We start from the raw sequence: 26,243 nt of genomic DNA on the forward strand, positions 1-26,243 counted from the left end.
CACTGGCACATCCAGACCCCCGGCGGCACTGTGGAGATCGCCAGTCCCAACGTGGGTGCTGACGGCCGCGTCCTGCCCGGAGCTCCAGCAGCGCCTGCTGGCCGGCCACGCTTTCAGGCCTTCGCCAACGGCAGCCTGCTCATTCCTGACTTTGGCAAGCTGGAGGAGGGCACCTACAGCTGCCTGGCCACCAACGAACTGGGTGGCGCAGAGAGCTCAGTGAATGTGGCACTGGCCACCACGGGTGAGGGTGGTGAGGATGCTCTGGGGCGCAGGTTCCACGGCAAAGCGGTGGAGGGCAAGGGCTGCTACACGGTTGACAACGAGGTGCAACCGTCTGGGCCTGAGGACAACGTGGTCATCATTTACCTCAGCCGTGCTGGGAGCTCCGAGGCAGCTGTGGTGGGAGAAGGGGCCACAGGGCAACAATGCCTCAGCTTGGTCCTGGTCCTGGTCCTGGTCCTGGCCCAGGGCCTGTTCCTCCTTGGTGCCCCCTTCTAGTCAAGCTCCGGCCTGGCCTGAGGTTGGCACCAATGCTGCCTGTGTTCCTCATAAGTGCCAGGGGTACAGAGTTGGTGACTTCACATTCTCCTACCTCCCTTCTAATCTCTTCCGGGCACCCAACGCCCCAGCCCCTAGACCTTCTCAAAGTGAGGGGCTGGTGGGGAGCTGGGTCCCAGCACCATCTTGGTGCCCATTGCTGCTAACAGAGTTGCCCGTGACCCCCGGGCTAGCACGCTCACGGGGTGATGCCAAGCCACTGGAGTCCTGGGTGCTGTAACTGACAGTGAGGGCCACGTGGTGCGGGCTAGACTACCAGGGCAGAGCCAAAGGGAGAGGAGGAAGGTGAGGAGAAGGCAGGGGTGGTGGCTGTGACCCCTGTGCTCCCTTGCCCCCTGGTGTTCTCTACAGCACAGACTCCAGAGCTCCTCTGCCTCCTCCCGGACAGGCCTGGCCTCCCTCTCCTTCCACCTCCTTCCCAGCCTGTGCCTTCTACCCTGGATGCCTGCCCACTCTTTCTTCCCTCCAGTTTGTATCTGTACCCTGCGCCTGCAGAGGGGCCGGCCTGGGTGGCAGAAAATAAACAGCATTTCTCACGCTCCTCTGTGTCTGCCTGGACGGGTCTCAAACAAGGGACGGGATCTAGAACTGGAGAGTCACGGGGACTGCAGCTGTCACAGTTGTCAGAGGACCAGCAGGCGGGAGCCTGGCATTACAGGGGCCCTTTAGGGACCCCAGGAACTCTGAGCCATATTTGATGCCGGCCTTAGCCCCAGGAACAGGCAAAGGACAGCCCGATTATAGCCTTTCATCCCTGTCTTGCTTCTGGGAGAGACATGAGGAAAGGAGAGGAAAGGGAGGAGACAGAGAGGGGATTCTCAGAAGGGGACACATGGACAGGCCAGCCCCGGGGCTCTGTGCCAGTCAGAGTGACCCCCTCGCACTTCCATCCACCCTTCTGAGATAGGGGCAGTGACCCAAGGGGCCCCTGGTGCCTGAGCTCAGCAAAATGCAGGCAGGAGGCTGAGGAGCCTAGGGTGGCAGCTGTGCATTGGGGGGCTGGCCTCCCCCCACCTCAGCCCACACCTCAGCCCGCAGCCTCCCCTGCCCCCCTCCTCTATCAATGTGCACCTTCGGCTGGGCCAGCAGTGGGGGGTCCAGGATGACCCCCACATCTGCAGCAAGACAGAGCTAGTTTTCACATGCTGTGCTGCCTTGGGTAAGTCACTGCCCGTCTCTGGGCTTGAGCTGGCTCAGAAATCAAATGACAGGGTGGGGCAGGGTTCAGCGTGGGGATAGACCCCATGGGCCCCAAGGTCTTGGGTTCCTGGAGGAGGAGGGAACCCCAGTCTGACTCAGGGTGGCAGGCAACGTCATGCTATGGTGAACTAGTGACTCCGCTGCTCTGGGATGAAGCCTGAACGCCCAGACAGCCAGCTCGGCCCCTCTGCAGGTCCTTCCCACGCTGTCTTCCCACAGTGCCCGGGCAAACCTCACCCCCTGCAGTGCTTCAGTGACACTGTTCCCTCAGCCTGTCACCCTTTCCCTGATCTTCCTTTGGCGGAGACAGGACCATCGCTTCCAGGAAGCCTCCCAGGATGAGCCCTTGGCCCTGTGTGGACTGGGCTCCCACAGCCCCAGGCGTCCCGTAACCCAGCCTTCTCACACTCCATTGCCTGTGTTCTCAGCCAGGGCAGAGGGCGAGTCCACACCCCCCGCCCTGTGGCCCTGCTGATTGCCAGGAAAGCACTGTCAGCTGACCCAGATCTGTGCAGGGCCGCCCTTGCCTTGTGGCTCCAGCCCCGCGGAACCGAAGCCACATCTCTGTTTTTCACAGGTCTCCAGTTCCCCCTGCTCTGGCAGAGGAAGGACCCCAGTCAGTCTCACCCCTCCCCTCTTCACATAAGGTCTTTGGCCATGAGGATGCCACCTCCCCGCCCCCAGCGGGGCACCCCTGCCTCCCCCAGACCCTCCCATTCACCCCTTCAAGGCCACCTGCTCAGGAGTGGCATGGCAGGTTCCTCCACCTCCATCTCCCAGAGGACGCAGCTGGGGTCTTGTCAGCCACCCCAGCCCACACAAGACCCTTGCAGTCATGCAGATTTGCTGCAAGTGGGCGTCCGGATGCCTCACCGTAAGCAGCACAATTTCTGGGGCACAGGTTTATTACCAGGAGCACACTCAACCCTTTCATCATCCCTAAGGCAAATAAACTACAAATGCCTGGCACTCAGGAGGGGGTAGGTCAGCCTGGTTCAAGTTGTGATTTTACTGCTGGAGCCGGAGCCCAGGTCTTCCTTCTGGGCTGCCTTGGGGATCCAAGGAGAAGAGAGCCAGCCGCCCGGGAGGAGAGGGGAGGGCTGGGCTGGGCTGGGCCGGGGAAGTGGGCGGGGGAGGCCTAGGCTGAGACTCAGGCTGGAAGTTCAGGGGCTGGGCTATCCTGACCCCGATCACCGGCCCTGTCAGGAGGCCTCAGGGGTTCCTGCAAGGCTGGTGGCCCAGCCAGGCAGGGGAGACAGGCCTGGGGTCCCCTAGCTCCACTGGCTCCTGGACCAAAGCTGAGACCAGACACTGCCCCCGAGCCCAGGCTGGTGCTCCCAGACTACCCACCCTCGGCTATTCCAGTCCCCAGCTGGTCCCAGGTTCCATGATCTCCCGGCTGGGATGTGCTGGCCCAGCTGCTCAAACAGAGGGGATGCCCTCCTCAAGTGGTTCGGGACAGCTGGGGAGGTTCGGGGTCAGGTGACCCTCAGGCCTGGGTGCCGTTAGCCCGGGCCCCAGCCAGGGCTGCCTTCCGAGCGGCCTTCAGGGCAGGGTTATGCAGCAGTGTGTAGGCCACCCCCCAGCGGGCCCAGCTGCGGCCAGCACGGAGCCCTGCTGCCTTGGCCACAGGGTCCTTCGTCTGTAGCAACTGCATCCCTGAGAGGGAGAGGACTTCTGTGAGTCGCTGAGCAAACACCCTGCCAAGCCTCCCCAGTCCAGACTTGGGCAGAGTCTAAAAGTTCTCACAGTCGGAGGGGGGGAAGTCTGGGCTCCACTGCAGGCCCAGAGGGGACAACAGGGAAGCATGGGACTTATAAAGGAGTATGGAGTCACCCACTGGGAGGGATGAGGTCTCTGGAGGAATGAGCTGGTTTAGTGTCCCCTCCTGCTGCCCATATCCTGTGCAGTGGGGGATGAGGAAGACACACACTCCCCAGGGAGAGGTGGTGGTGGCAGAATCTCCAACAAGGCAGCCACTCTGTTCTTGGGCCAGAAGGGACGCACCTGTACCCTCTTCCCAGGAGAGGATGGGGAGGCTGGGGCACCCAGCCCAGGGAGACCACACACCTTCTTCCTCCTCCCCGGGTCTGAGACTATTCTGGGCAGCAGCTGGGGACTGGGTCCGGGTCCGGGGGCTCCGCACTCCCAGGAGCAGGGCACAGAAGGCTGTCACAGCTGGATGCGACTCACTGGCTTCCAGCTTCAGGAAGTTTCTGTATGTGTGGTAGCCTGCAGCACAGCAGGGGTGGCCATGCTGGGGCAGGAGTGGCACAGACACCCCAATACACACATGGGGAGTACGTGTGCACCCCCGTGTCCGAGCATGCCAGGCAAATGGCACATGGCACATGGGTGTGGCCTGCTGGAGCACACCATACCTGCAGCCTATCTGCTGCAAAGCAGCCACACACACCTTAATAGACACATCAGTCCTCAGATCAGAGCGACCCCAGACATAGCCCTGCCCAGGGACCTTACCAGGGTCCATAGTGGCAGCTCTCAGGGGCATCAGGCTGAGGTCCATCTGGCTGAGGTGGACGATGTTGTAGATGGCAGACAGCAGCACTCTCCAGGTGGCCACCACGGCACCCACCAGCACATTGATGGGGAAGAGAAGAAAGGTGACCACATAGAGCACTCGCCTGGGGGCAGGTAGAGGAGGCTCAATCAGGACACACCCAAACCTTCCCCAGGGTCAGTATGAGAACCGAATGCCCCCATGGCCATGCATGTATTGAGCACCTGCCTGTGCATGTATTGAGTGCCTGCTGTTTATCAAGCCTGCCTCTGCACCCACTACTCTAAGCCAAGCCTTCTCTCTCTCTCCCCACCCACCACCCCAGGAGAGGGGAAACTGAGGCTCAGAAGTGTGACCAAATTAGCCAAGGCTATAGAGCAACTCAGGGGCAGGACTGAGATTAAAGGCTGTGTCTACCTGTGTCTTTCTGTGGCCCTGGCATCTCCCGCCTTCCTCCTCTGGGTCCCCAACCCAAATCCTTCCCAGGGCCCATGCTCCCCGACTTTGCCATTTGAACCATCCTTTCCGCACAGGGGAGAGGGTCAGGGTCAGGGTTAGGGGTGCAACTCAGTGCACAGTTCTCCCCAGCACCATGCAGAAATGAATAGAAAAATGTAGGCGTGGCCATCAAGCCTCTCCTCTGGGGCAGGTGCCCTCAGGCTCCTGACAAATATGGGTTGAGATGCAGTGCAGGGACAGAGGAATGGAAAGAGACACTGAAAAAAAAACCCAGGGCCGCCTTACCTGTTGGTCACTTCAGGGTATCCGTGCTGAGTGTCCAGGAAAACCCAACGGGCTGCTACATTCTGCAGGATCCCAGCCAGGACCAAGGTCAGCCAGAAGGGCCTGCAAGCAGGTAGGGGCAGCTGCAGTTAGTGGCCCCTGGGACAGGGTCCCCAACTCCCTGCCCCATTCCCTCACCAGGAGGACTCCAGGAACCGAAGGAGCAGGAGGTTTCTGCCATGCAGCAGAGGCATGAACACCAGGAAGGCAAGAGCTGTAGCCCCCAAGAAGAAGACAATCTGTTGTACCAGGAGCCCTGCGGGGACAAGGGTGTCAGAGGACAGACATAGAAGCTGGCCCCCACCCCACCACCCAGGAATCCAGAGCTTTGGAGCTAGGCTGCCCCGGCTTCAGATCCCTGCTCTGCCACTGCCTAGCAGTGCCACATTGCACTGGTTACACTGCCTCTCTGAGCCTCAGCTTCCACTCCGTGGAAAGAGACCCAGGGATATCAGATCTGGGGCAGTGCTTGGAAAACCAAAGCAGTTTGCAAACGTTATCTCCCCTGCTTGTTCCTGAGTCCCCAGAGGCAAGACCCCTTTGAAAATCAGTGGCTTCTTTCCCCTTGAGCCAGAGCAGGGATGGGGTAGATGTTGGGAGTTGTCGATGGCAATAGCCAGGCTACCTGATCAATGAGACATGCGGCAAAGGCCTTGGGGGCACCTGGTCTATGAGAAAAGAGACCAAGCTTTCAGCCCCAGTGATGCCTCCAGTTATCACCCTCCTCCTCCTCCCCAGTGAGGTGGGGCAGAGGCACTGAAGGGAGGGACATGTATGCTGACCCAGCCCCTCCCACAACACTGTAGTGCCCAAGGGGATAATTAGAAATTGCTCAAGAAGGGGCCTCCAAAGTCCCCTGGTCCAACTCTTTCAGGGAAGGGCCCTCTTTTTAGTCCCCAACAAGTCCATGCCTGCTTGCATACCCCCAGTGATGGGAGCCTCACTACCTAACAGGAGCAAGAATGTGCCACCCTGAACTCATCACCTCCAGACCAGGGCCACCCCTGTACTCAAATCTGGTGGCAGCCAGCACTGGGGCTACATCACAAGATGGGACCCCTTCCCTGAGGGCTCCTGTACCCTACTCCACTCGGAGTGCAGCCATTTTGGGGTGGCAGGCGAGGAGCTCACCAAGGCAGGTGAAGGCGGCCTGGTAGGCACAGAAGCTCATCCAGCAGAATATGGCTTTGCGGGATGGGCGATTGCTCCTTACTGTGGGACCCAGGTCCAGGGAGGCCCCACGATGCAGAGCTTGAATATTGGCCCTGTGGTGGAGGCAAGGGTGTCCGGGGCCTCAGGGGTGGTATGCTCTCCCTAGCCCCTCCCCAACCCAGCCCCTGGCCACACTCCGGAGCTAATTGCCAACACAGCCATCAGCAGGGACGCTCAGAGCCATGGGAGCCTGGAGAAGGCCACCCACTCAATCTGGGAGGGCTTCTGGAAGAGGTGGTGCCCAGGCAGTCTTCCCAGGACGTGGGTGGGGGGTGTGAAAAGGGGAGACAAAGCCAGTGGAGCAGTAACCAACCCAAGCCAGGTCAGAACGGTGGGGACCAGCAGTGCTGATGAGGGTGACAGGAGGCCACTGGTACAGAAGCAAGGCAGACAGGGCCTCATCCCTCGCAGGTGGATGCCGGCTGCCCTGTTTAACCCAGGACTTCTCTGGGTCCCCCAGGTCCCCACTTGGCCTCTTACCTGTGCGTGGCCAGCGAGCGGAACAGGAGCAGGATGGTGAGTAAACAGGACAGGGCCAGGGTGGAGGCGTAGCACACTGGGGGTATAGGGTGGGGCTGGGATCTCAGAGCCCCTGATGTACCCGGCCCACCCTGGGACATAGGAGGCTCTGAGGCCGTGGGCCTATCCCTCACTTCTGGGACTCCCATTGAGGGATCCCCAGCCTGGAGTCTTTCCCCCACTGCCCCTCCTGCTGCATGGCCGCAAGTCACTGCTTCCCTTCTCCTCCATGTGTCCGTGTGCCGGACATGATCCCCTGCCATCTGTCTCCCAGGATAAGGCCACCATCAGACCCCATAGTGTCTGCCCCCGCCAAGCCTCTGACAGGGTGCAGAGTGATGGGTGCCAGGCTCACGAGACCCCAGCCACAGGCCTGGCCTCTGGCCACTATCTGCCTACCTCCTGCTTCTGTCTCCCCCCATGGGCTGCAAACCTGGCGCCCATGAAACCTTCCTGCTCTCTGGTCCTCCTCCTGTCCCCTCTGGGCCCACTCAGTGGCTACAGATGCTTTCTCATACCCACAGGGCCTTCAGGACAAGGATGCAATTTCAACCTCAGTGAGACAGGGTCTCGCTGTAGCTCAGGCAGCCTCAAACTCATGGTGATTACCCTGCCTCAGCTTCCAGAGTCCTGGGATTACAGTCGTACATCACCACCTGGCTAGTGGCACCCATTTTGTAGGTAGGGAAAGTGGAGGTGGCCCTAAGACACCTGCTCCTTGGGCCAAGAGCAGACCCAAGGACTCAAGCCCACTCTGACTGTAGCGTCAGCCCCTTCTCCAAGCCCAGCCAGAGTGAATAGTCCAGGGAGGGACAGAAGCCAGGAAGGGAAAGGAGGTACCTGCCCTGCCCAAAGCATCCCAGACCAGCGGGCTCATGTCGATAGATACTGCCCACGTCACTTTCCCCTATCCTCCTCCTCAGCCTCGGCCCCCATGACCACAGCCTCCTCTGTGGACACACCTGGAGCAGCGGTCAGAGACACTGGGCCAGGGGTGGGGCCAACCCTGAAGGTGGCAAGGGGTGGGGGCTACCCAGACAGTGCCTGAGGTCCCACAAACCTGAACTGGAAGCCCCAGCTGCACCAGCTGCCCCGGTTTCAGTGAAACAGCAGAGCCCAGGGAGGTGGGGGCAGTGCCCAAGGACCTGGCTCCCATGGCCAGGGACCCAGCCTGACTCCCACTCCTGTGCCAACACAGTCCCCTGGGATGCTGGGTGTCCTCACCTTCCAGCACCCACAGATGGTGCCTCACCAGTTCCACCACCTCCTGCCGGTCCTTGGACAGCACCAGCCCAAAGCCAGCCAGTAGGTAGGACACGTCTGTGGTGAGGCCTGCCCGCACCTTCTGCAGGGTGGGCACCACACCTGCCAGCAGCAGCAGAGCCACCTGCAGGGTCAGAGAGCATCTTGTGCCAGAGCAGTGAGGCCATGGCCTGTAGCTCTCAGGGCATCCCGTGTGTTTCTTAGTGTCCCCAGGCCCAACACCACATGGTGCAGACAGAGATGACATCAGCCTGAAGGGCTAGACAGAGCTTGGGCAGTGATCTGCAGGGCTCCCCTCCATCCATCTGTCTGTCACCTGCCTGTCACCTATCATCTGTCTATTATATATGCATCAACTACCGTCAATCAGCTGTCATCTATTTGAGTTGGGTCAGAGCCATTGCTGCATGGGGGCCACAGGCAGGGATTTAGAGGTAGATGGCACTGTGGGGTGCAGGACATACCTGGTAAGTGGTGGTCCCTGTCAGGGTGGCTGAGATCACCAGCTTCGAGGGCAGGCGGAATCCTGAGGTCCCCAAAGAAAGAGGTGTGGTGAGGAGCAGCATCAGGCACAGCCCACCCAGCAAGGGGCCTAGGGAAAGGCCAGAAAGCCAGGCACCAGGACCAAGCCAGGGGACTTCATTACCCCAAGCTGACAGTTGTCCATCCTGGCCACAAGGGACCCATACCTGGCTGTGGGATATAGATGTATCTTCGAGAGTAGTCCCAGGCCCGGGACAGTAAGTCTTGCTTAGAAGTGCGGTAGGAGCTGCAGAAAGACCAGGCAAATGGGGTCACAGGAAAAGCCACTGCTCTGGCTAAGCCACCCCTCATCTGTCCCCTCCTGGCCACCATATCACTCCCATGGGTGCCTGGGCCTCACCAGCCTCCTGGCTGCTTCCGGCACAGGAGGCTCCTCAGGTATTCCTCGGAGTCACGGCTCCACAGCCCCTGGGGACAGACAGGGATGGGGCCAGAGACATGCCTGAGCTGTCCCCAGGCTCTGGGCACCAATGGGGACACCAAGCAGGTCTCCAAGGGGACCTCTTGGCCATGCAGGGGTGGAGGTATAAACGGCTGACCTTTGACCTACAGCAACAAGACCCAGGTCTGGCAAAGCTGCCCTATTCTCTTCTGCAAATCTGAGACCCTTCAGCCTGCTCTCTGAGTGTCCCCAGGTTGGAACATCATGCCCAAGATATCCTCATATCTGTCCTGTGTCTGTCCTACCTTCTGGCCTTCCCTACCCTCGAGACAGGACCTGAGAAGCCTGGGTCCCACAGGCATACCGCTGACCGGGACATAGCACGGGGTGTTCCAGGGTAGGTCCCTGACTCTCCTCCTGCTGGGACTCAGGGAGATCACAAGGGTGACCAGATTTGCTTGAGCCACATTCTAAGCCTCATGCCTCCTGCAAAATGGCAGAGGCCATGAGCAGGTAGCCTGAGCTGCGATCCCAAGAACCCAGGTCATGGTCATCCATTGCCATGGAAACCCAGGCCCCAGGCCAGAGGGGGTCAGCTCAAGCTTGGCTTGGGTCCTCGGCGGATTAGATCTCTTTGACCAAAGTCCAGAGAGCATTTATCCCTTTCAGGAAAAGAGGTGATGTGGGGGGGGGGGTCCTGAAAAAGGACAAAGGGTCCCTGGTGGCAGCAACTGGCCTGGCACATGGTATATCCATGTCCGGGGAAGCCTCAGCCCTCTCTGAGCCAGCTAGGAAGCTGGGGGACACAGGATACCCTAGAGGAGCATGAGCAACAGGAGGGCAGGAAAGGAGGTACTCGGGATCTGAGTCCTCGGCCCCTGTGTCCTTAGCCTTTCTTGTCATCCTTTCTGCCCTCTGAGGGCCTCTGTGGCGCCTCCTTCGCCATCCCCGCCAGCCAGGAAGCCACTGGACTGTGCTCACACGCACACACCCCTGGTGCATTTCTGGTGGTAATGTCCAGGTCTGTTGTCCTGGTCATTCTCCCACCCCAGGAAGCTCCAATAGAATGGGCCAAGTTACTCAGCTCTGAGTCCCAGCCCTGAGCCCAGGGGCTGACACATATCAGGGACCAACAGGGCTTCCTACAAAACTGCGGTATCATTCAGGAATCTTCTCTCAGATGAGTGTGGTGGTGTGTACCTGTATTCCCACAGGACGCTGAGGATGAGAGTTCAAGGCCAACCCAAACTACATAGTGAGACTCTGTCTCAAGCCCTGCTAAAAATGATAACAATCTTTCCCCACAATATATCCCTCCATCCCCAGAATTTAAAATATTTGCTCAGTTATCTATCATGTGCTGTGCTCTACCCATCGCCACCAATGTGGGTATGAACAGAGCAGACATGGCCCTCTCTGCCCTCTGGCATGCTCTGTCCTGTACCTGCAGTGTCTGGTTCCTATACTCTCCAGCTCCAGATTCTCCCTGTCCTTCTGCCTCCTGCTAACACCTGCCTCCCCTGAGAAGCCCTCCCAGACCTCCCCTGCACTTGCCATTATCCAGCCACCTCCCACCTAAGGCCTGGTCAGGACACAGCTCTGCCTGCGGAGGGAGTCTGTGATGTCAGCCAGCGTCTCAGCACAGCCGTGTACAGGGGTCACAGATATGGAGGACCCCACCCAGGCTCTCCCTTTACCTCAGAGTCTGTCCCTGTCCCATAGCTGAAGCTCCGCACCAGCTGCACTGGGTACCAGAGGCTCAGGAAGCCGAGGCCCAGCAGGAGAGGCAGAGAGGCCAGGAGGGAGTAGTACTTGTAGATCTGGACACAGACAAGCAGATAGACAGATCTACCTTTAGCCTTCTCCCCCAACCACAACCAGATCCACCTCCATTCTGATCTCATCCCAGTGACCACAGGACAGACAGGACAGCCTCGGGAAGCTTCTGGTTCTCTGCCCTCATCCTGGGCCACCCCCACAGCAGGCCTACTGACCCTTCTCCTGACACCCACAGGACTGGCACAGCCAAAGGAAGGTGGCTACACAATTCCACCCCCATTTCCAGGTTCCGTCACCCACTTTTTGGGTTTCTGTGTCCCAGCATATGAGGACACAGACTGATATCCCAGAAAGTAGACGGCAGCCTAATTCTGTATAGGTATAGTTTGCAACCTGAGCATCAAGTTCTGAGACTAAATTCTTCTCTGAACTCCTCCCCCACTCAACACTGGCCACATCCGTTTTCCTTCCTTTCCCATTATGGCCTAACCGAGGGAGGCTGGGGTCAGTGGTAGGGATCATAAGCTTCCTCCTCCTTCCTTTCGTCCCCCTCACCTGCCTTGTCCCCCGCCTCACCCCTAGAGGAGCCAAACTTGGTGCTGCCTATGCCTACAGGCATGGAATCCACGCATGAGGGAGCAGCCAGGCCCATAAACAGAGATAAAATAACAGTGCAGGTACAAGCAGGCTGCTCTGTGCACCCCTCGCTCCGGGCCACTATGAGTCAGTCAGTGGTTACCTTGGGTGTCTGAGGACACTCAACCCTCTGCCAGATGTGGACGCCCAAGTGGGCCCAGGATAGCACACTCCCAAATAGGTGAGCCACTCCATGCCTAGCTGTGGCACAGGCAGCCAAAGGGTAGTACAGAGCAGGGTAGTAGAGCAAGGCCAGCATCTTCCAGGGTCCTGGAAGGTGAAATGGGCAGAGAGACATACACTAGAGGGGCAGACATGGACCTCTCTTCAGACTCCTTCAGCCACACCCCTTCGCTGGCTCGGTGGCCAAGAGCTCTGAGTTCAAACCCAGGCTCGCCACCGACCAGCTCTGTGATCTTGGGCAAGTTACCTCTTGGAGTCCCAGCTGCCCCATCTGTAAGAAGAAATAATCACTGTGTTTTAACAAGAACAAGATGAGATCTATATACAGTGGCCACAGAAAGACTGTAACTCAGTTACTATTTATGGTGGCTTTTTCTCTGGCTTCTGGTTCCCTCCATTGTAAAATGGGGTGCTATCCACACCTTTTGCAGTTGTGCAGCAGGGCAGCTGTTCTCACCATCAACCCCTTGAGCCCACCCCATCACCCAGCTCCAGGCTGAGACTGCACAGTGTACCTGGGCCAGGCGTGGAGCCGAGGACCAGGAAGGGCAGCGGGTCCTCACTGGGGAGCAGAAGGCACAAGGCACTGAAGAGGACCATGAAGACAGCAGCAGGCACGGCCCAGGGTCTGTGCCCAGCCAGGAAATCCACAGGGCTGGCACAGAGATGGAGACATATCAGGAAGGGGCCGTCCACACCTAGGGATCACACTCAGGCCATCCAGGAACCAGGGGAGATGGAGAGCACCTGCCCTTTCATCCGTTCCTCTGGGAGTGTTTGTGCAGCCCCTCCATCTCCTGGCTCCCTCTGGGCTGTGCGTGGGAAAGGACAACGCGAGGGGACAAGCCCCAGCAGCAGCCCTGCTCCCTCCCACCCTCAGGAAGCTCCAGGAAACTTGGCCTCCACACTACCCCACTGTCTGTGTGGGCTGGCAGGGCTTCAGAGCGCTCAGAGCCACAACATCCTTGTGTAACAGCCGCCGCCTCTCCTGGGCGGGGACCGGGCTGGGCAGACAGCACACAGGCTGCCCTAGCATTGACCCCGGCCTCATGGCTCTGGTCCAGCTCTTCCCCAGGCTCCCTGCTCAGCCCGGGATCCCCTGCCAGGTCCCCACAAACCCAATGTGGTCTACACTCAGGCTCCCTTACCCCCTCCCCCAACCCTGTGGTGTCCCCTGCACCCATCTGCCCAGTCTCATCTCCTTGGGGTCACCTGCCCTGGGCTCTGAGGTAACACAGCTGGAGGAGAAAGTTCCACTGCAGGGAAGGTAAGTCCTTCTCTCCTGAGTCAGGCAGGGTCCCCAGACACCCTCAGGGACAGGAGGGTTAGGACAGCATCAGGTGGTGGTAACCGCAGGCAGCAGAACATTGAGGGCCACCCAAGTACTTAGAGTCAGGTCTCCTCTGTTCCTCAGTGGGTCCCCTTTCCACCTCAGGGCTTCTGAATACAAAGGATCTGGGTGGAGGTAGGCAGAGCCCCAATCAAGCAATGTCACTGACTCAGATCTGGCAGCTAATACCCAACATGCCCCACTCTCCCAGAGGGCCCTGAGCAAAGGAACCCAGGCCCAGCACCAACCTGGGCAGACCAGGCCTTCCTCGCCCACAGCCCTGCCTGAGACGGCGGCGCAACAGCAGCCAGGCCAGCAGCAGCAGGACAAGCATCTGGAAGGAGAGGGCAGGAGAGACTGTGTGCCCCAGGCCTTGGCCCCAGTCAGCCCCAGAGCACCCAATACCACCCAGTGCACACGCTGTGACATCTTGGGACTTCATCTTGGACTTGGCCTATACCCAGCTTGGATGCCCAACTGGGGCCATCCCTAATACTCACGCCTAGGGACCTGGGAGCCCCTGCACCAGTCCCTGCACCCAGGTGGGCACACGTGGCAGACCAGCTGGACTCACCGACAGCACAGCCAGACAGGCATGGCACAGGGCAGGTGGCACGCTGGGCTGGCAGGAGGGTACCTCCCTGTGGGGCAAAGGAAGGCTGGCTCAGCCTGTGAGGCCTGGTGCGCTGCTGGGTCTGGGGTCAAGGCTGTGTATACTGCAGTTCCACCCAGCGTCTCCCTCAACTCTCTGCCCTCTCCTACGCAGTGCCTAATTCTCAGTTCTTCCTGCGTTAAGCCCTGGGGCTCTGGGGCCCTAGGGCTGGAGATCTCAGGCTCCTGGGAAGTCATCCTGGCTGAAGCACTTTGTCTAACTCACCCATTGTCCCTGTCCTCCAAAGCCACATTATCCTCCCACTCTAGGAAGATCTACCTGCCCCTGCTCACCTCCTTGGATTCTCTCTACTTGGTCCAGGGATTCACTCTCTACTTGTGGGACTCTCAGAGTGGCTGCCTTGAGAGGATCTGACTCCCCAAGAATGGAGAACCTCACGTTCTCAGAGCCCCTCAGCCTGAATCTCCTCAGGCCACCGGGGCGGGGCCAGGTCCCGCTCAGCCCTGTGCCCCCAGGCCTAGCCAGGTAGGGCCCTGGCATGCAATCCCTGGAGCAGCTGGACCATTTCCCCAAGGCCTCTGCCCCAAACCAGGAGCCACACCCTGAGCATCCTCTCTAGGGCCCCAAAGTCCCTGTCTGACCCTCAGCTCAGTGTGTTCACCCCATGAGTTGTTTGTGTGACCACTCATGGACTCTTGTTTTGTGTCATGGGACAGGCAGGGACATTGCCACAAGGAGCAGGAGGCTCCATCCCAGGAGAGGCACAACAGGGGTAAAGGGTGCCAGAAGAAGAGGAGGGTTCTGATTTGAGTGTGGGTTAGTGTTGGCATCTCTCTGGACAAAGAAGAAGGGGAAAGGAAGCCCTAAGGAAGAGGAAGTGGTGAAGAGGACAAGGAGCGGATGGGAAACAGGGTAGGTGGTACCAGGTTTGATGATGGCCCAGAGGTGGGGCTGGGCCATGTTGGAGGAGGTGGGGGGGGCTGTGAGAATTAGGGTGTCTGAGCAGGGCCATGTCCCAGCATTTGGGAGCTTTCTGTGGCTGAGCCCACCCTAGCCACAGTCACGAGTACCCACCAACCCCAGCTCCAGCTCAGGGCACAGTGGACCACCATCTGGAGCCTTAACACACCACATCCCAAGAGTGTGTGACTGACAGGGAGAGAAGTGAGCCCAAGTTCACAGCCTTGGGATTCCCCTACCCTCCCAGGTTCCTGCTCCCCTTTTAGAGTGGGGGTGAGTGGGAGAATTAGCAAGTATCTCATCTTGGTTTTGCTAACCAAGTAAAATCAAACTACCTTCTTTTCCTGTGGACACTGTGTCCCACGGTGAGAGAAGAGGGCTTCAGATTTCAGTTGCCACCCACATGGGGGGCCATATCTCCAGCATTCCTAGCACCAAATCCCCCAACTTTATTTGGAGACTATATCTCTGGCCACAGAGCTGGTGCAGGTGTCTGGCTCCCAGCCAGTGCACAGTCCCTGGCACTCCCAAGGACATGGCTTCTGAAAAGGACTCAGCCAGGTCAGGCTCCCAGTCCTCCAGGGGCTCCCAGAGCCTTCCCCAGCCCATACACACATACACATACACATACACAGGTGGCCAGAACTCCAAGTCCTCCAAACAATAGTACTTCCCCTAGGCCTGGGCAGGGCCTCTGTCCCTTGTGTGGGTGACCCAGGCCTGACCAGGCTTCAGCCCCAGCCCTAAGGAGGTGCACCAGCATTTTTCCTTCTCTAGTTTCAAGATTTAATGGAGAACAGATGTGCACACATCTGGCTCAGCACACGCGCACACACACACACACACACCTCTGGGCAGGGCCTCTGTCCCTTGTGTGGGTGACCCAGGCCTGACCAGGCTTCAGCCCCAGCCCTAAGGAGGTGCACCAGCATTTTTCCTTCTCTAGTTTCAAGATTTAATGGAGAACAGATGTGCACACATCTGGCTCAGCACACGCGCGCACACACACACACACACACACACACACAAACACACAGGTACATACACAGATATACACTCACCTTTCCAGTCCCTGCAAAACCCTTAGACAAAGCAGGGAGGCAGGGGATGGGCCAGGGTCAACAGGGGAGAACTGGACTCTGAGTCTCACATGGCTGGGTGGCCCTGGCAGCAGGTGGAAGACACAGAAAGACCCAGCTCCTCGGCCAAGGTGCCCAGATTAAACCACACAATGAAAAATGGGCCAGGGTGAGCTGGCTGCCTGCCTCCCTCCCCAACCTCCCCTGGTCCTAGCACCTTTTCTACAGAAACTAGACCTGTGCATCTTCCCTCCCAAGACTTCAGAGGTCCAAAGACAACAGAGCAAGCAGAGTTCGCCCATGAGTTCCACTCCAAACCCCCTCCTTTCATCCTGGTTCTCTGCTTTTCCACCCTCCCAGCAGGTCCAGAGAACCTGACACCTGTAAGGTCCTTTCAGCCTCTCTCCGTGCTCCTCCCAGCTGGCTGACAGCCAGGTCACCAAGAGCACCCCAGACTTGCAAGGCTGGAGCACCCAGTGCTGTCCACCAGCCTGGCCCAGGTCCCCCTACCTCAAGCATTTTAATAGCAGGGCTGGAGCTGTTTAGAACCGAATGCAGACTGAAGCCCAGAGAAGCTGTGGCTTGTCCAGGGTCACACAGCAAAGGAATAGCAAGGCCATCTTTGCCCAGAGTCCGTGCCCCACATCCCACTCTGATAACCGGCACAATGGAGCTGCCACACTCACCCCTCTGGCTGGAGCTCCTTGTCCCCCTGGGGCTCATCGATGTACCAGCTGCTGTAGTCATCTGCACCCCCAGAAGAGGTCTGGTTCCCTTCTGCCTGGGACAAGGACATTCTCAGGCCTTTCTTGTTTGACCCCCAGACAAGAGAAGGAAAGAAAAAAAAAGGAAAAAAATGTGAAAAGAGGCTTAAAAAAAAAAAAAAAGAAAAAACCCAAACAAAGAAAGATTTCTTTTTAATCCTAAAGGTTACTTTCTTGCTTTTGGCTCTCTGGGAAAAGCCGGCCTAGGACTGCAGGCCTGGGAAGGCTGGCACAGGAGGAGGGGAAGGGCTTCCCCTGTCCCTTCCCACCCAGTCCTGCCCAGCCCACAGAGACAGTTATCTGGGTACACGCTTCGGGGTCCCTGAGTTCTGGCTACAGCACCTATTCGGCTGTCTGAACACTCAAAAGATCACTTGCAAAGATGTGCCGGTGCACAGGTCCCCAGACCCCCTTCCTTCCCGCCCATCCCACAGATGGACCCACAGGCACAGCCGAAGGGAGGCCCTAAGAGGAAGGAGCTGTGGAGATGAAAGGGTGGGCGGGCAGCAGGCGGCTCCACTCCAGCTGCCCAGTCAGGCTCTCCCGGCTGGGCTCCCACCGCTCCTACTCTTGGGGTCCAGCCTGACCTCCCACCTTTTGCCCATTGTCCCTGGAGACTCTCCCCAGCCTCCACTGCCCTGTGTGACCCCTGGAGGCTCAGTGGCAGGACCATTGTCCTTGGTGAAGTCCCCAAGGAGGGGAGCATGGCCACAAGAAGCAGCACCTGACCATGGGGCACACGTACCTGCCCTCAGCAACTGCCCCAGCACCCGCCCCAGCACCCCTGCACCTCTGCCCACCACATGTGCAGAGCTGGGGATGGCAGCAGCCCACAGAGACAGAGAGGGGAGCTGGGCCGTCTCCTGGGGTTTCCAGGAAGGAGGCCACATGCGTCTCACTGGTAGAACCTTTTTGTTCCTACAACTTGATTTCACAAGAAGATAACTCATTCTCATAGGCGGAAATGAGTCCTTTAAACACGAACCAGACCTACGGGCAGGCAAGTAGCACCCCGCCTCCTGCTGATTCTCCTGCCTGGGCCTGGGTTCCTCTTTCCTTCTCCCGGGGTAGCTGGACCTCTGGCCACCCAGGATGGGAGAGGCAGAGAAAGGTCTCAGCCATGTCCCAGGGTGGAGATATGGCTCCCTGAAACTTTGAGGGTCCCCATCCTTCCAGTATTTCATAGTGGAGGGCCCCATGCCTTTGCTTCTTCTTTCTACAGAAACTCAGGGAACGCCTACTATGCTGATACCTGCCGTGTGCCCACTATGTTCCCTGGGGCTGGGACACTTACAGTTCTGAGTGCCTGTCAAATTCCAGAGCCTGAGGCTACCACCCCCAACCCTCAACCCCGATTCTGCAGGAGAGAAATCAGCTCCCTGACTCTAAGGAGCCTGAGCTTTAGGGGGACAAGGCAGGAGCTCACCCCAGGGTCAGGGGGTGATAGTTGTCCTCAGGCTTGGGCCCACAGAGAGCTGTCCTCTGCCTTTCTTCCCATGAGCACAAAGCCTGCTCTGAGGTCAGAGGGACTTTGGAAATTGAGTTTGGCAAAGATTGTAACATTGTCAACTGTTCACAGGCCTGTCCTGTAAGATGGATGTCACCGGCCAAGCTTTCAAGAGCCCTCGGCTCCATTGCCAGAACCACCCTTGCCTTTCACCTCTCAGGGATCTCAGAACCTGAGCTTGGGAGCAATCTTACCAATTTAAATCCCCCTCACAAGACTCTGACACCCCTGGAGCCTCATCCCTGATGGGAGTTCACACCCCACGCAGGCAGACTGCGCCCCCCACCCCACTCATTGGAACATGTCCTACCCAAATCTGCCTCCCCTGGCTGGTTTGTTCATTCATTCAACAGATCTTCTGGGCCAGGTAATACTGCTGCCATGGCAGAAGACAAGCCCTGCACCTCAGGTGGACTTAACAGGTAATGGTGTGGAGGGGACAAAGCCATGTCCTACATGCTGAGATGGAAATGAAGAGAGGAGAAAAGACAGGCAGAGTTGGAGCTGGCTGCTCCAGATAGGAGGAAGGAAAAGGCTGATCTGGGAGGTGATATTTGGAGAGTCATGGAGAAGGGAGGGAAGAAGAAACCCCTTCAGCCTTAGGGGTGCATCCAGACTAGAAAAGCCCCCCAAATCCAGGCACAATCCCTCCCTGCTCTGGACCAAACTTGCTCCCTGTAAAGGACTTCCTGTTGGTACTGTCCCCACTCTTGTGACCCCTCATGAGTCCAAGATACATGATGCCACCTCTTTTCTCACTGGGGAGATGGAGGCAGGTACCTCAGGCTGGCAGGGTGGTGCAGGTAGGAGGTGTGGCCTGGCAGGGAGGCAGCTGTCAGTCTGAGCCCTGGGCTGGATTTGGCCCTGTGAGTCTCTTCCCTCTCTTGGTCTGGGCCCCACCTCTAGTGCTTCCAACCCCAAGATTCCTCTGTTGTGGGCACCCCCACACACACACTCACCCTGTCCTCCCTCAGTGACTTCACAGCTCAAGAATGCAGAGCCAGCGCACCAGATCCAGTCATAGCAAGCAGATCAAAGCCACAGAGTTGGCCAGGGTGCCCAGGTGCCCACTGCCTTCCACCTCCCCTTCTGTCCCCAGCTCCACCCCCCTCCGTGGGGGCAGGTGAGGATCCATGGGTGCCGGATGGCCACACAGCTCCAGCTGGGAAGCAGACCCCACTTCTTGAGTCTGAGGTGTCCATCTGCAAATGGAAGGCTGGCTCAAGGGTGTCAGGAAGGAGGCAGCTGGCAAGGAACAGGGCTGGGGAGAAAAAGACAGTAAGGCTGCACCCCTGGAGGACTTCTCCAAAGGCCTGGCAGCAGGATCATGGGCACTCGTGCCCACAAGGGTCAGTGGGAAGCAGCTCTGCTATCAGTGGAGGGCTGGGAAGCAGGGACTCTTGGGGACACCTACAGAGGCGCAGAGGGTGAGGGAGTAAAGAACAGGCTTGGGAAATCTTGAAGCCTTCCTGGAGGAAGTGGTGCAGGGCAGGGCTCTGAGGCCAGAGAATAGTAAGTAGCAAGAATGAAGTCTAAGCAGCTCAGGAGAGCAGAGATGGGGTGTGCAAGAGGAAGGAAGAGAGACTGGTAGGGCAAGGTCAGCCCACTCTCCTGCAAGGCCTCACAAACCCTGGGGCACTCTGAGGTGGGGGGATGCCACTGTCCCTGGAGCATCCCAGGCCAGCAGAGATCCCCCTCTGTGGTGGGTGAGACAGCTAAGTCCTGACTTCCATGAGAAGAAGGAGTCCTCAAATCTGCACTCAGCCAATGAAGGCCATCTGCCATCTGGGCCTGGCATGGGGCACCCGCCCCCAGGCTGCAGCTGGCCCATGAAACCCTGGGACAGGGCTTCCTTCCTCTCTGTGTTTTTGTTCAAGTTGATTAAACCCAAGGAATGCCTGTGTCCAGGGATGGAGACCACGTGTGTGCCCTCAGCTGTCTGTGTTCATCAAACCTTTCCAGGGCAAAGAGCTAAGCCCAGAGAAGGCCAGAAACATCCCCAGGACCTCAAAAACACTCCATGGACCCGCAATGTCCAGGGTACCTGCAGGAGCTCAGCAAATTCCCAAAACTTCAGTGACAACCCAGACCCCTCCAGAACTTCTCCATCGCCCCCAGGAAGCCTCAGAACTGTAGAAACCCCACAGAACCACTGCCATACCTTGAGACCTCAGCAACATGGGACATTGAGATGTTGGTAAATCAAGCCTGGGTCACAGCAAGATGGCCCACACCACAGGGAGCAGAAGCCTGGGTCACAGCAAGATGGCCCACACCACAGGGAGCAGGTTCCACACCTGTCAGCAGCAGGATGAGGAGGACCAGACCTGTGTGCCTGCCTGAGCAGCCTGGGGACCCTCGCAGCCCACAGGCGACCAGCCAAAGCAGGTCAGCCCCAGACAGGCGAGGGCACAGGGGCTGCCCACATGTGTACACACATACACATGCATGCATATGCACACTCACACTCATGCACACATGCACACTCCAAACTGCCCAGCATGCACAGCTGAACTCTGGCCCCCCTGCAGTGGCCTGGGGAGCAAGGCTGCCGGGAGAGGAAAAGTATGGGTGTCTTTCGCCCTCCTGTCTCCAGTGCCATCAAGGACATGAGGACATCTGTGATATGTTCATCCCAGGATTCTTGTGGTCCTGCAACAGTACCACTGCCCTGACAGGAGGGACTTAGGCCATCCTGCCCTGGGAGGAGAATGAGCCTTGTGGAGAGGAAAAGGAAAAGGAATGGAGGAGGAGGAGGAGGAAGAGGGGGGGGAGAGGGGGAAGGGGAGGAGGGGGAGAAGGAAGGTGACCTGATGTTCCAGGAGAGTGGTGCCCTCTTCCTTCCTTTTCCTTCCCTTCCCAGAGGGCTGTGCTAGAACTGGCTTGGTGAAAGGCAGGTAGGGAGGCAGATTTCAGCTCAGGACAAAGGCAGCTTTCTTACTCTCATGGAGTAGTGAGATTCCCTTCATGGGAGGCAGTCAAGAAAAGGTGACATCCAGATGCCCTGGCCAAAAGGGAGTGAGGACTGCCCAGCTGTGAGAGGCCCAATGCTCCTTTCACAGCTCACCCTCCCCGGGGCGGCACCACCACAACCTAGCCTTGGAAAGCAGGCTTCGTGCTGGGCACATCCTTGCTGACACAGGACAACCTCATGCTACAGCAGTGAGGCCCCACTCAGAGGTGACTCTTGCCTCCCCTGCCCTTTGGAGCCCAGTCTCTTCCCTCGACCCACTGTTCTGGCCCGTCCTGCCTCTTCTGGCCTCGGTGCCCACTCTGCCCCTGTCCCATCTTCTCCCTGCTCCCACCTGTCCAGGTCCTACCTGGTCTTTCAGCTTGGCTCCAACCCACCTCCACCAGGGATTTCTCAGCCTCTCTCACCTTGCGCCTCTTCCTTGTCCTCTAGTGATTACTCTGGGGGTCTGCACAGTACTCCTCAACACCAGAGCCCCCTCCCCGAGCCCCAGCACTACTCGAGCTGGGGTCCCAAAGGGAGGGCCTGGTTGTGAGTCTCAGCCACTGGCCCCAGCAGAGTCCCCAGCACCTGCTTTAAAAGGTGCGTGGTCTTCTCCTCCTCCGGAAGGCAGCCTGGGCCCTGCCCCCTCCTCCTGCCCCCAGACCTCAGCGGCCCGCTGCTGCAATCCTAGAATCAGAGGAGCGCACTCCACCCCCTTCCCCGCAGCACAGGCCCAGAGCCTGGGGCCCCACACTCCCGCCGCCTGTACAGACCTTGGTCCCCTCTGCAGGGCCTCTCCGCGCCCCCCCCCCAGCCATTTGCCCGAAACTTGATCCCCTTGGCCCTCCGAGTCACCCCAGCAGAGAAGCCGCATAGGGCTTTGATGGCTGAGCTTCTCCAGCTGTGGCCAGGATGGGCTCAGGAGCCCCCCACCTTCCCACATTTGTCACTAGCCCACAGTCCCAGGGGGCCGAGGCCTGATGAATTCCACTGAGCTGGCCACCAGCTCAGCTTTTAATAGGCAATCAGTGCCCTGCTGCCGCCCAGCTGGGCTGGGCAACCAGGGGAGGGGGAGCTCAGCACACTTTCCAGGTGTGATTCATTGAGTGGGACCAAAAGGCCTTTGTCTCTTCTCCTAGAAAGGCAGGGTCCTGAGGTCCTGCTCTTCACCCCAGCACATGCCTGTGCACCCCAGAGTTCAGGACTTCACCTTGATCTCCCAGCTCCTGAGCTCTGCTCATCTTACTCTACTCCCTGACTCCTAAAGCCCAAGAGAGACAAGATAAGAAGAGGAGGGGGGACGACATCAGAGCAGGCAGCCCCATTATTACATTTTTTTGCTCCCACTAAAAGTGCCCCCAGAGTCTACAAGTAAATCCCTAGACATGGGCACTCTGGCAGCATCTGTCCTTAGAGTTCCTCCTGGCTAGCAGGCACTTTCTTTGTTCTTTCTCTTTCTAAAATAAAATGCACCCAGGGCCGGGATTTAGGTCAGTGGTTCCAACACATGCCTTACAAGCATAAGGTCCAGAGTTCAATATCTGGTACCAAAATAAATAAAATAAAATGCACCCAGTTCATTCTCAAAATAAAAAAGAGGAGGAAAGAGTTGTGCAGGGCAGGCTGTCCCTGCTTCTTTGAAGCCAACAGGCTGAGGTGCAGTCCGTCAAAGAGCAGCCCACGGAACCCAGGGGCCCAGGAGGAGCAGGAGGGAGCCCAAGCCCAGGCAGGGAAACTGTTCTGTCCCCAGCTTGGACCTGAGTGCCATGTCCTCCATGGAGAAAAACTGCCTGCAGGTAGGAAGGATTAAACCCACGCAGAGTTAACATTTGGCTCACTTTGAGGGAACCATCAAGAAAGACTTTGGTGGTCAGGCATAGTGACACATACCTAGAATCCTGGAACTTATCAGGCTGAGGCAGGAGGATCATCAAGAGTTCAAGGCCAGACTGCGTCAGAAAACCAAAACAAAACAAAACAAAAGAAAAAAGAAAGGCCCAAGTAGATATGCAGACAAGGTGCCCAAAACTATTTATGGCAAGAAACTGGCAGTAAGCCCAATAGCCATCACAATTGATTTTGATGGTCTACGTGGTAAAGAGCTTCCAGATATGGCGGAACTTCCTGGATATGGTGGAACTCCCTGGACACGGGCCAAGCACAATAGCCCAGGAAGCCGGTGGTGGGACAATACAGATATCATGATGTCATCTCACACTTCTTGAACTAGGCAGACATGTGTACAGACAGAGAAGGTGAACCTAGCAAGCAAACAGCAAACAGTTCACAGCATCGCACTCGGGGGAAGGGGAGGGGAAGAGAAGGGAGATTTTCACATGTTGGAAACCTTGTGTTGCCTGTGTAATTGTTTTTAATAAGCAAAAGGAAATTGTAAGGCTGCAGTGAAGACTGATGTAAGGCACCACTGAGCGTGTAAAGTAGATTCTACCCTTACCCCTCATCCTCCCTCAAAGTTAGTGCAGCCTTGAGACTAAGTATTGCCAGGGGAGATAGAAAAAGGAAGCAGAAGAAGACTCAGGAACTCCCACTGTACCCAGTACTCTGACACAGCCACAAGAAACCTAAGCTCAGGGAGATTGCTAGGCGCCAGGGTCAGCCGCTGAGCTGGAGATCCCTACCCCGCATCACACAGCTCACTGCTCTCTCCCCAGGAACCTCCCTTCCTAGAGCATGGACTCTGCTCTGCTCTGTGGTGGAGAGACTCTCAGGGTGGGAGACCTCTCAGCCCCCGAATTAGTTAATGCAAACGGCAGGCCGGGGGTGGGGTGGGTACAACCCTCAGCACAGGTGCCCACTACTGGCTTCTGTCCATTCCCCTGTTGGGCCGCATTCTTTCTAGCTTGCTGTCCTTCTGTCTGACCTGTCCGCCAGTCACTTTCTGTCTCCATTATTGTCACCCTTTCTGTCTCGCTCAGACTGCCTACCTTCTTTCTGCCTCTTTTTTTTCCCCTTTCCCTTTCTTTTCTTCGCAGTACTAGGGAATGAACCCAGGGACTTTTAAATTTTTTTTATTTTGAGACAGGGTGGACTCAAACTACAATCCTCCTGTCTCAGCCTCCCGGAGTGCAGAGATTATAAGTGTGTGCTGCCGAGTTAAGCCTCCATCTCTTTCTTTGTCTAACGCTCTTTTCCTTTTTGTTCCTCTCTCTCGTGTCTCTGTCTCTATCTTTGTCTCTCTACACACCCCCAGCCATGAAGTTCGTCCCTCTCCTCCTAACAGTTTCAGGCAGTACCTTTTCCAAGCTGGCTTCTGCTCCACTTCAATCTGACCCCCAGCCAGCTTGAGCTGACTTGGAGTGGCCCTATTAGCTTGCTCCTCATGCCTCTTACCTGCCTGTCTGTCCCCAGTGGTGCTGCAGGACAGCTGGTGCTGCTGTCAGAGCCCCAGGGTGGCCTCCCCAGCTGGTTGAGTGCCGGAGCCTGCCTGGGAGGTCATCCGGTGCATGAACACCAAAATCAGTATGGCTGACGCTGCAGGGATGCTGACCCCTCTCCTGCCCAAGAACTTTAGCCCCTGGGGACCGTGCTGTCCGGGGATCCTGGGGATCCCCATGTAGCCCTGGCCCCTCCTACAGTTGTACCCAGCTGAGCTAGGGCAAGAGGTCTTTCCAGAGGCCCAAGCAGTTCCCACCTGCTACCGGGCAGGATCATGGGTGTCACTCCGGGGACAGTGTCCCATGGCCAGGGACTCTGTAGAGCGAAGAAGAAGAGCCCAAGTCTCTAACTTTGTCCTTGTCCCTTCATAGCCAAGTGACACAAACACAGACCTCCAGAGTCCCAGCCACACTCTCCTATCTTTGCAGTGGAGACAGAAGGCACCATGCATCACCCTGCCAGCCTCAGGCTGAGGTCACCCACTAACCTGTGACCCTCGGCCCTGAAGAGACAGGTGGGGCTGGAGGGTGAGGATGCTGCAGAGGGGCTGGGGGCTGCAGACCCAGCAGAGTGGCAGAGACCCCAAGTCTATTCTCCCCACCCACCTGACCTTTGGAAGCCACTTCCTCCTTGTGAAAGGGGCAAGGTTGCAACTCAGGTAAGATCTCACCCACAGGATTCATTGATATTCAGCTTGCTGGGAGAACTTAGCTTAGAGAGAAGGCCAGGCCAGGAGCAGGAGGTGGGTCCTTGGGCACCAGGGTCTAAAAGCCCCAGGGGCCCTTGAGGTGGCAGCATAGGAGATTGAAAAGAGCCATTGTGGGAACCAAAAGAGAGCCCCCCCCAGCGGGGGCTAATTACAGACCCAGACTCCTCCAGACAAAGCCAGAACTCAAGTGGCTGCTCTTACGCAAAAGAGAGAGAAGAGTACAAGGTCCCATGATATTTCCCATGCTGGGTGGCAGAGGAGGCTTGGAAATCATCCTTTTAGGGCTTCCTCCCCCTACCTCCTATACCTGGCCTCCAGTGACAGCTTTGCCTGGAGCCCAGACCCTTCAAGAGCTGCTGGAGGCTCACCCAGGAAGGCAACTAGGAATGGAGAGAAGCCTGGAGTGGGGGCAGGGAACTGTCCTGCCATGTACCACCAGCCTCAGTCTCCCTAGCTATAAAGGGGGGCCCTGCCAGCCCCAGCATGCTAACATTCCCTCAAGGTGCCAGACTTTCTCTGTAGATCTGAGGCCAGGTCTAGGGTAGCCCAGGCTTCAGCAGCCCCTGCCTCCTGCCCTACTGCTCACCCCCTCACCACTGTCCTCCCTCCTGGGCACCAGCTGGACCACCCGGTACCTGATGCATCTCTGAGGCCAACTTTGACTTAAAGGCCCAGAATGGTCTTTGCTTCTCATGGATGGAATCCTCATGAAATGGCCATAAGTAGAAGCTGAGCTGGGTTTGTATATCAATGCATATATCCTTCTGTCCATCACCCTATCCATCTGCCCACCCATCCATCCATGCTTCAACCAGCCCCTGCCCGACCCTGTCCTGAAGGAACATTCCATCCAGCAAGCACAGATCACCATTGAGGACAGGAGAGAAAAGGGTCTCAGGCCTGGGTCATGCCTGGGTCTCAGGCCATGCTTACCAGTCTTCAGGAGGACCAGGGCTGCCTGGGGGGCTCTGGGAAGTGTAGGCAGAGGGGACAACAGCAGCAAGGGCAGGAGGAGGAAAGGGCAGCCTGGCCTGGGCAAGCGTCCTTCCCCAGGACACTCTGCTTTTTGAAAGGAGCCAGTCACAAAAGGACACACGCTGCAGGGCTCCACTCACGTGAGTGCCCGGAGCAGTCAGATTCCAAGAGAAGAGTAGAAGGGCCACTCCCAGGGCTAGGGGCAGGGAGGGGGGAGCTGTTGTCTAACCAGTACATTTTCTATTTTACGAGATGGAAAGAGTTCTGGAGATTAGTTGCAGAAGGTGAATATACTTAGTACTACTAAAATGCAATTTGAAAATGGGGGTAAATTTTATGTTATGCTATTTTACCATAGTTTTTTTTTGGGGGGGG

General features: G+C 57.6%; 2 protein-coding genes across 11 annotated transcripts in view; one reads left to right on the forward strand and one right to left on the reverse strand.

Moving 5' to 3' along the window:
- The window catches only part of Islr (immunoglobulin superfamily containing leucine rich repeat), a 3,057-nt gene extending 1,962 nt beyond the window's left edge, over positions 1 to 1,095 (forward strand). The window contains exon 3 of the mRNA XM_033756160.1: positions 1 to 1,095. This exon is cut by the window's left edge and continues 43 nt beyond it. Within this exon, the coding sequence (XP_033612051.1) occupies positions 1 to 501 (501 nt within the window). The 3' untranslated portion in view covers positions 502 to 1,095.
- Positions 1,096 to 2,655: 1,560 nt separating this feature from the next.
- Stra6 (signaling receptor and transporter of retinol STRA6) lies at positions 2,656 to 25,943 on the reverse strand. 10 transcript variants are annotated; one of them, XM_033756124.1, is made up of 19 exons: positions 25,827 to 25,943; positions 16,251 to 16,368; positions 13,487 to 13,553; positions 13,161 to 13,246; positions 12,098 to 12,237; positions 11,830 to 11,853; positions 11,503 to 11,669; positions 10,682 to 10,804; positions 8,943 to 9,010; positions 8,749 to 8,828; positions 8,524 to 8,585; positions 8,021 to 8,183; positions 6,758 to 6,833; positions 6,197 to 6,330; positions 5,204 to 5,321; positions 5,027 to 5,128; positions 4,243 to 4,406; positions 3,832 to 3,993; positions 2,656 to 3,420 (listed from the first exon to the last, which is right to left on the reverse strand). In XM_033756124.1, the coding sequence occupies exons 2-19, from the start codon at positions 16,358 to 16,360 to the stop codon at positions 3,251 to 3,253; spliced, it is 2,016 nt and encodes a 671-aa protein (XP_033612015.1). In that variant the 5' UTR covers positions 16,361 to 16,368; positions 25,827 to 25,943; the 3' UTR covers positions 2,656 to 3,250. The 10 variants fall into 10 exon arrangements, with proteins under 10 accessions (XP_033612015.1, XP_033612013.1, XP_033612014.1 ...); XM_033756122.1 differs by having other exon boundaries at positions 16,251 to 16,372; positions 25,827 to 25,878; XM_033756123.1 differs by lacking the exon at positions 25,827 to 25,943 and adding an exon at positions 21,214 to 21,267.
- Between the last annotated feature and the right edge of the window lie 300 nt (positions 25,944 to 26,243).

Source organism: Fukomys damarensis, unplaced genomic scaffold, assembly GCF_012274545.1.
Source record: "Fukomys damarensis isolate Sample0158 unplaced genomic scaffold, DMR_v1.0_HiC HiC_scaffold_25, whole genome shotgun sequence".
NCBI classification, from domain to species: Eukaryota; Metazoa; Chordata; class Mammalia; order Rodentia; family Bathyergidae; genus Fukomys; species Fukomys damarensis.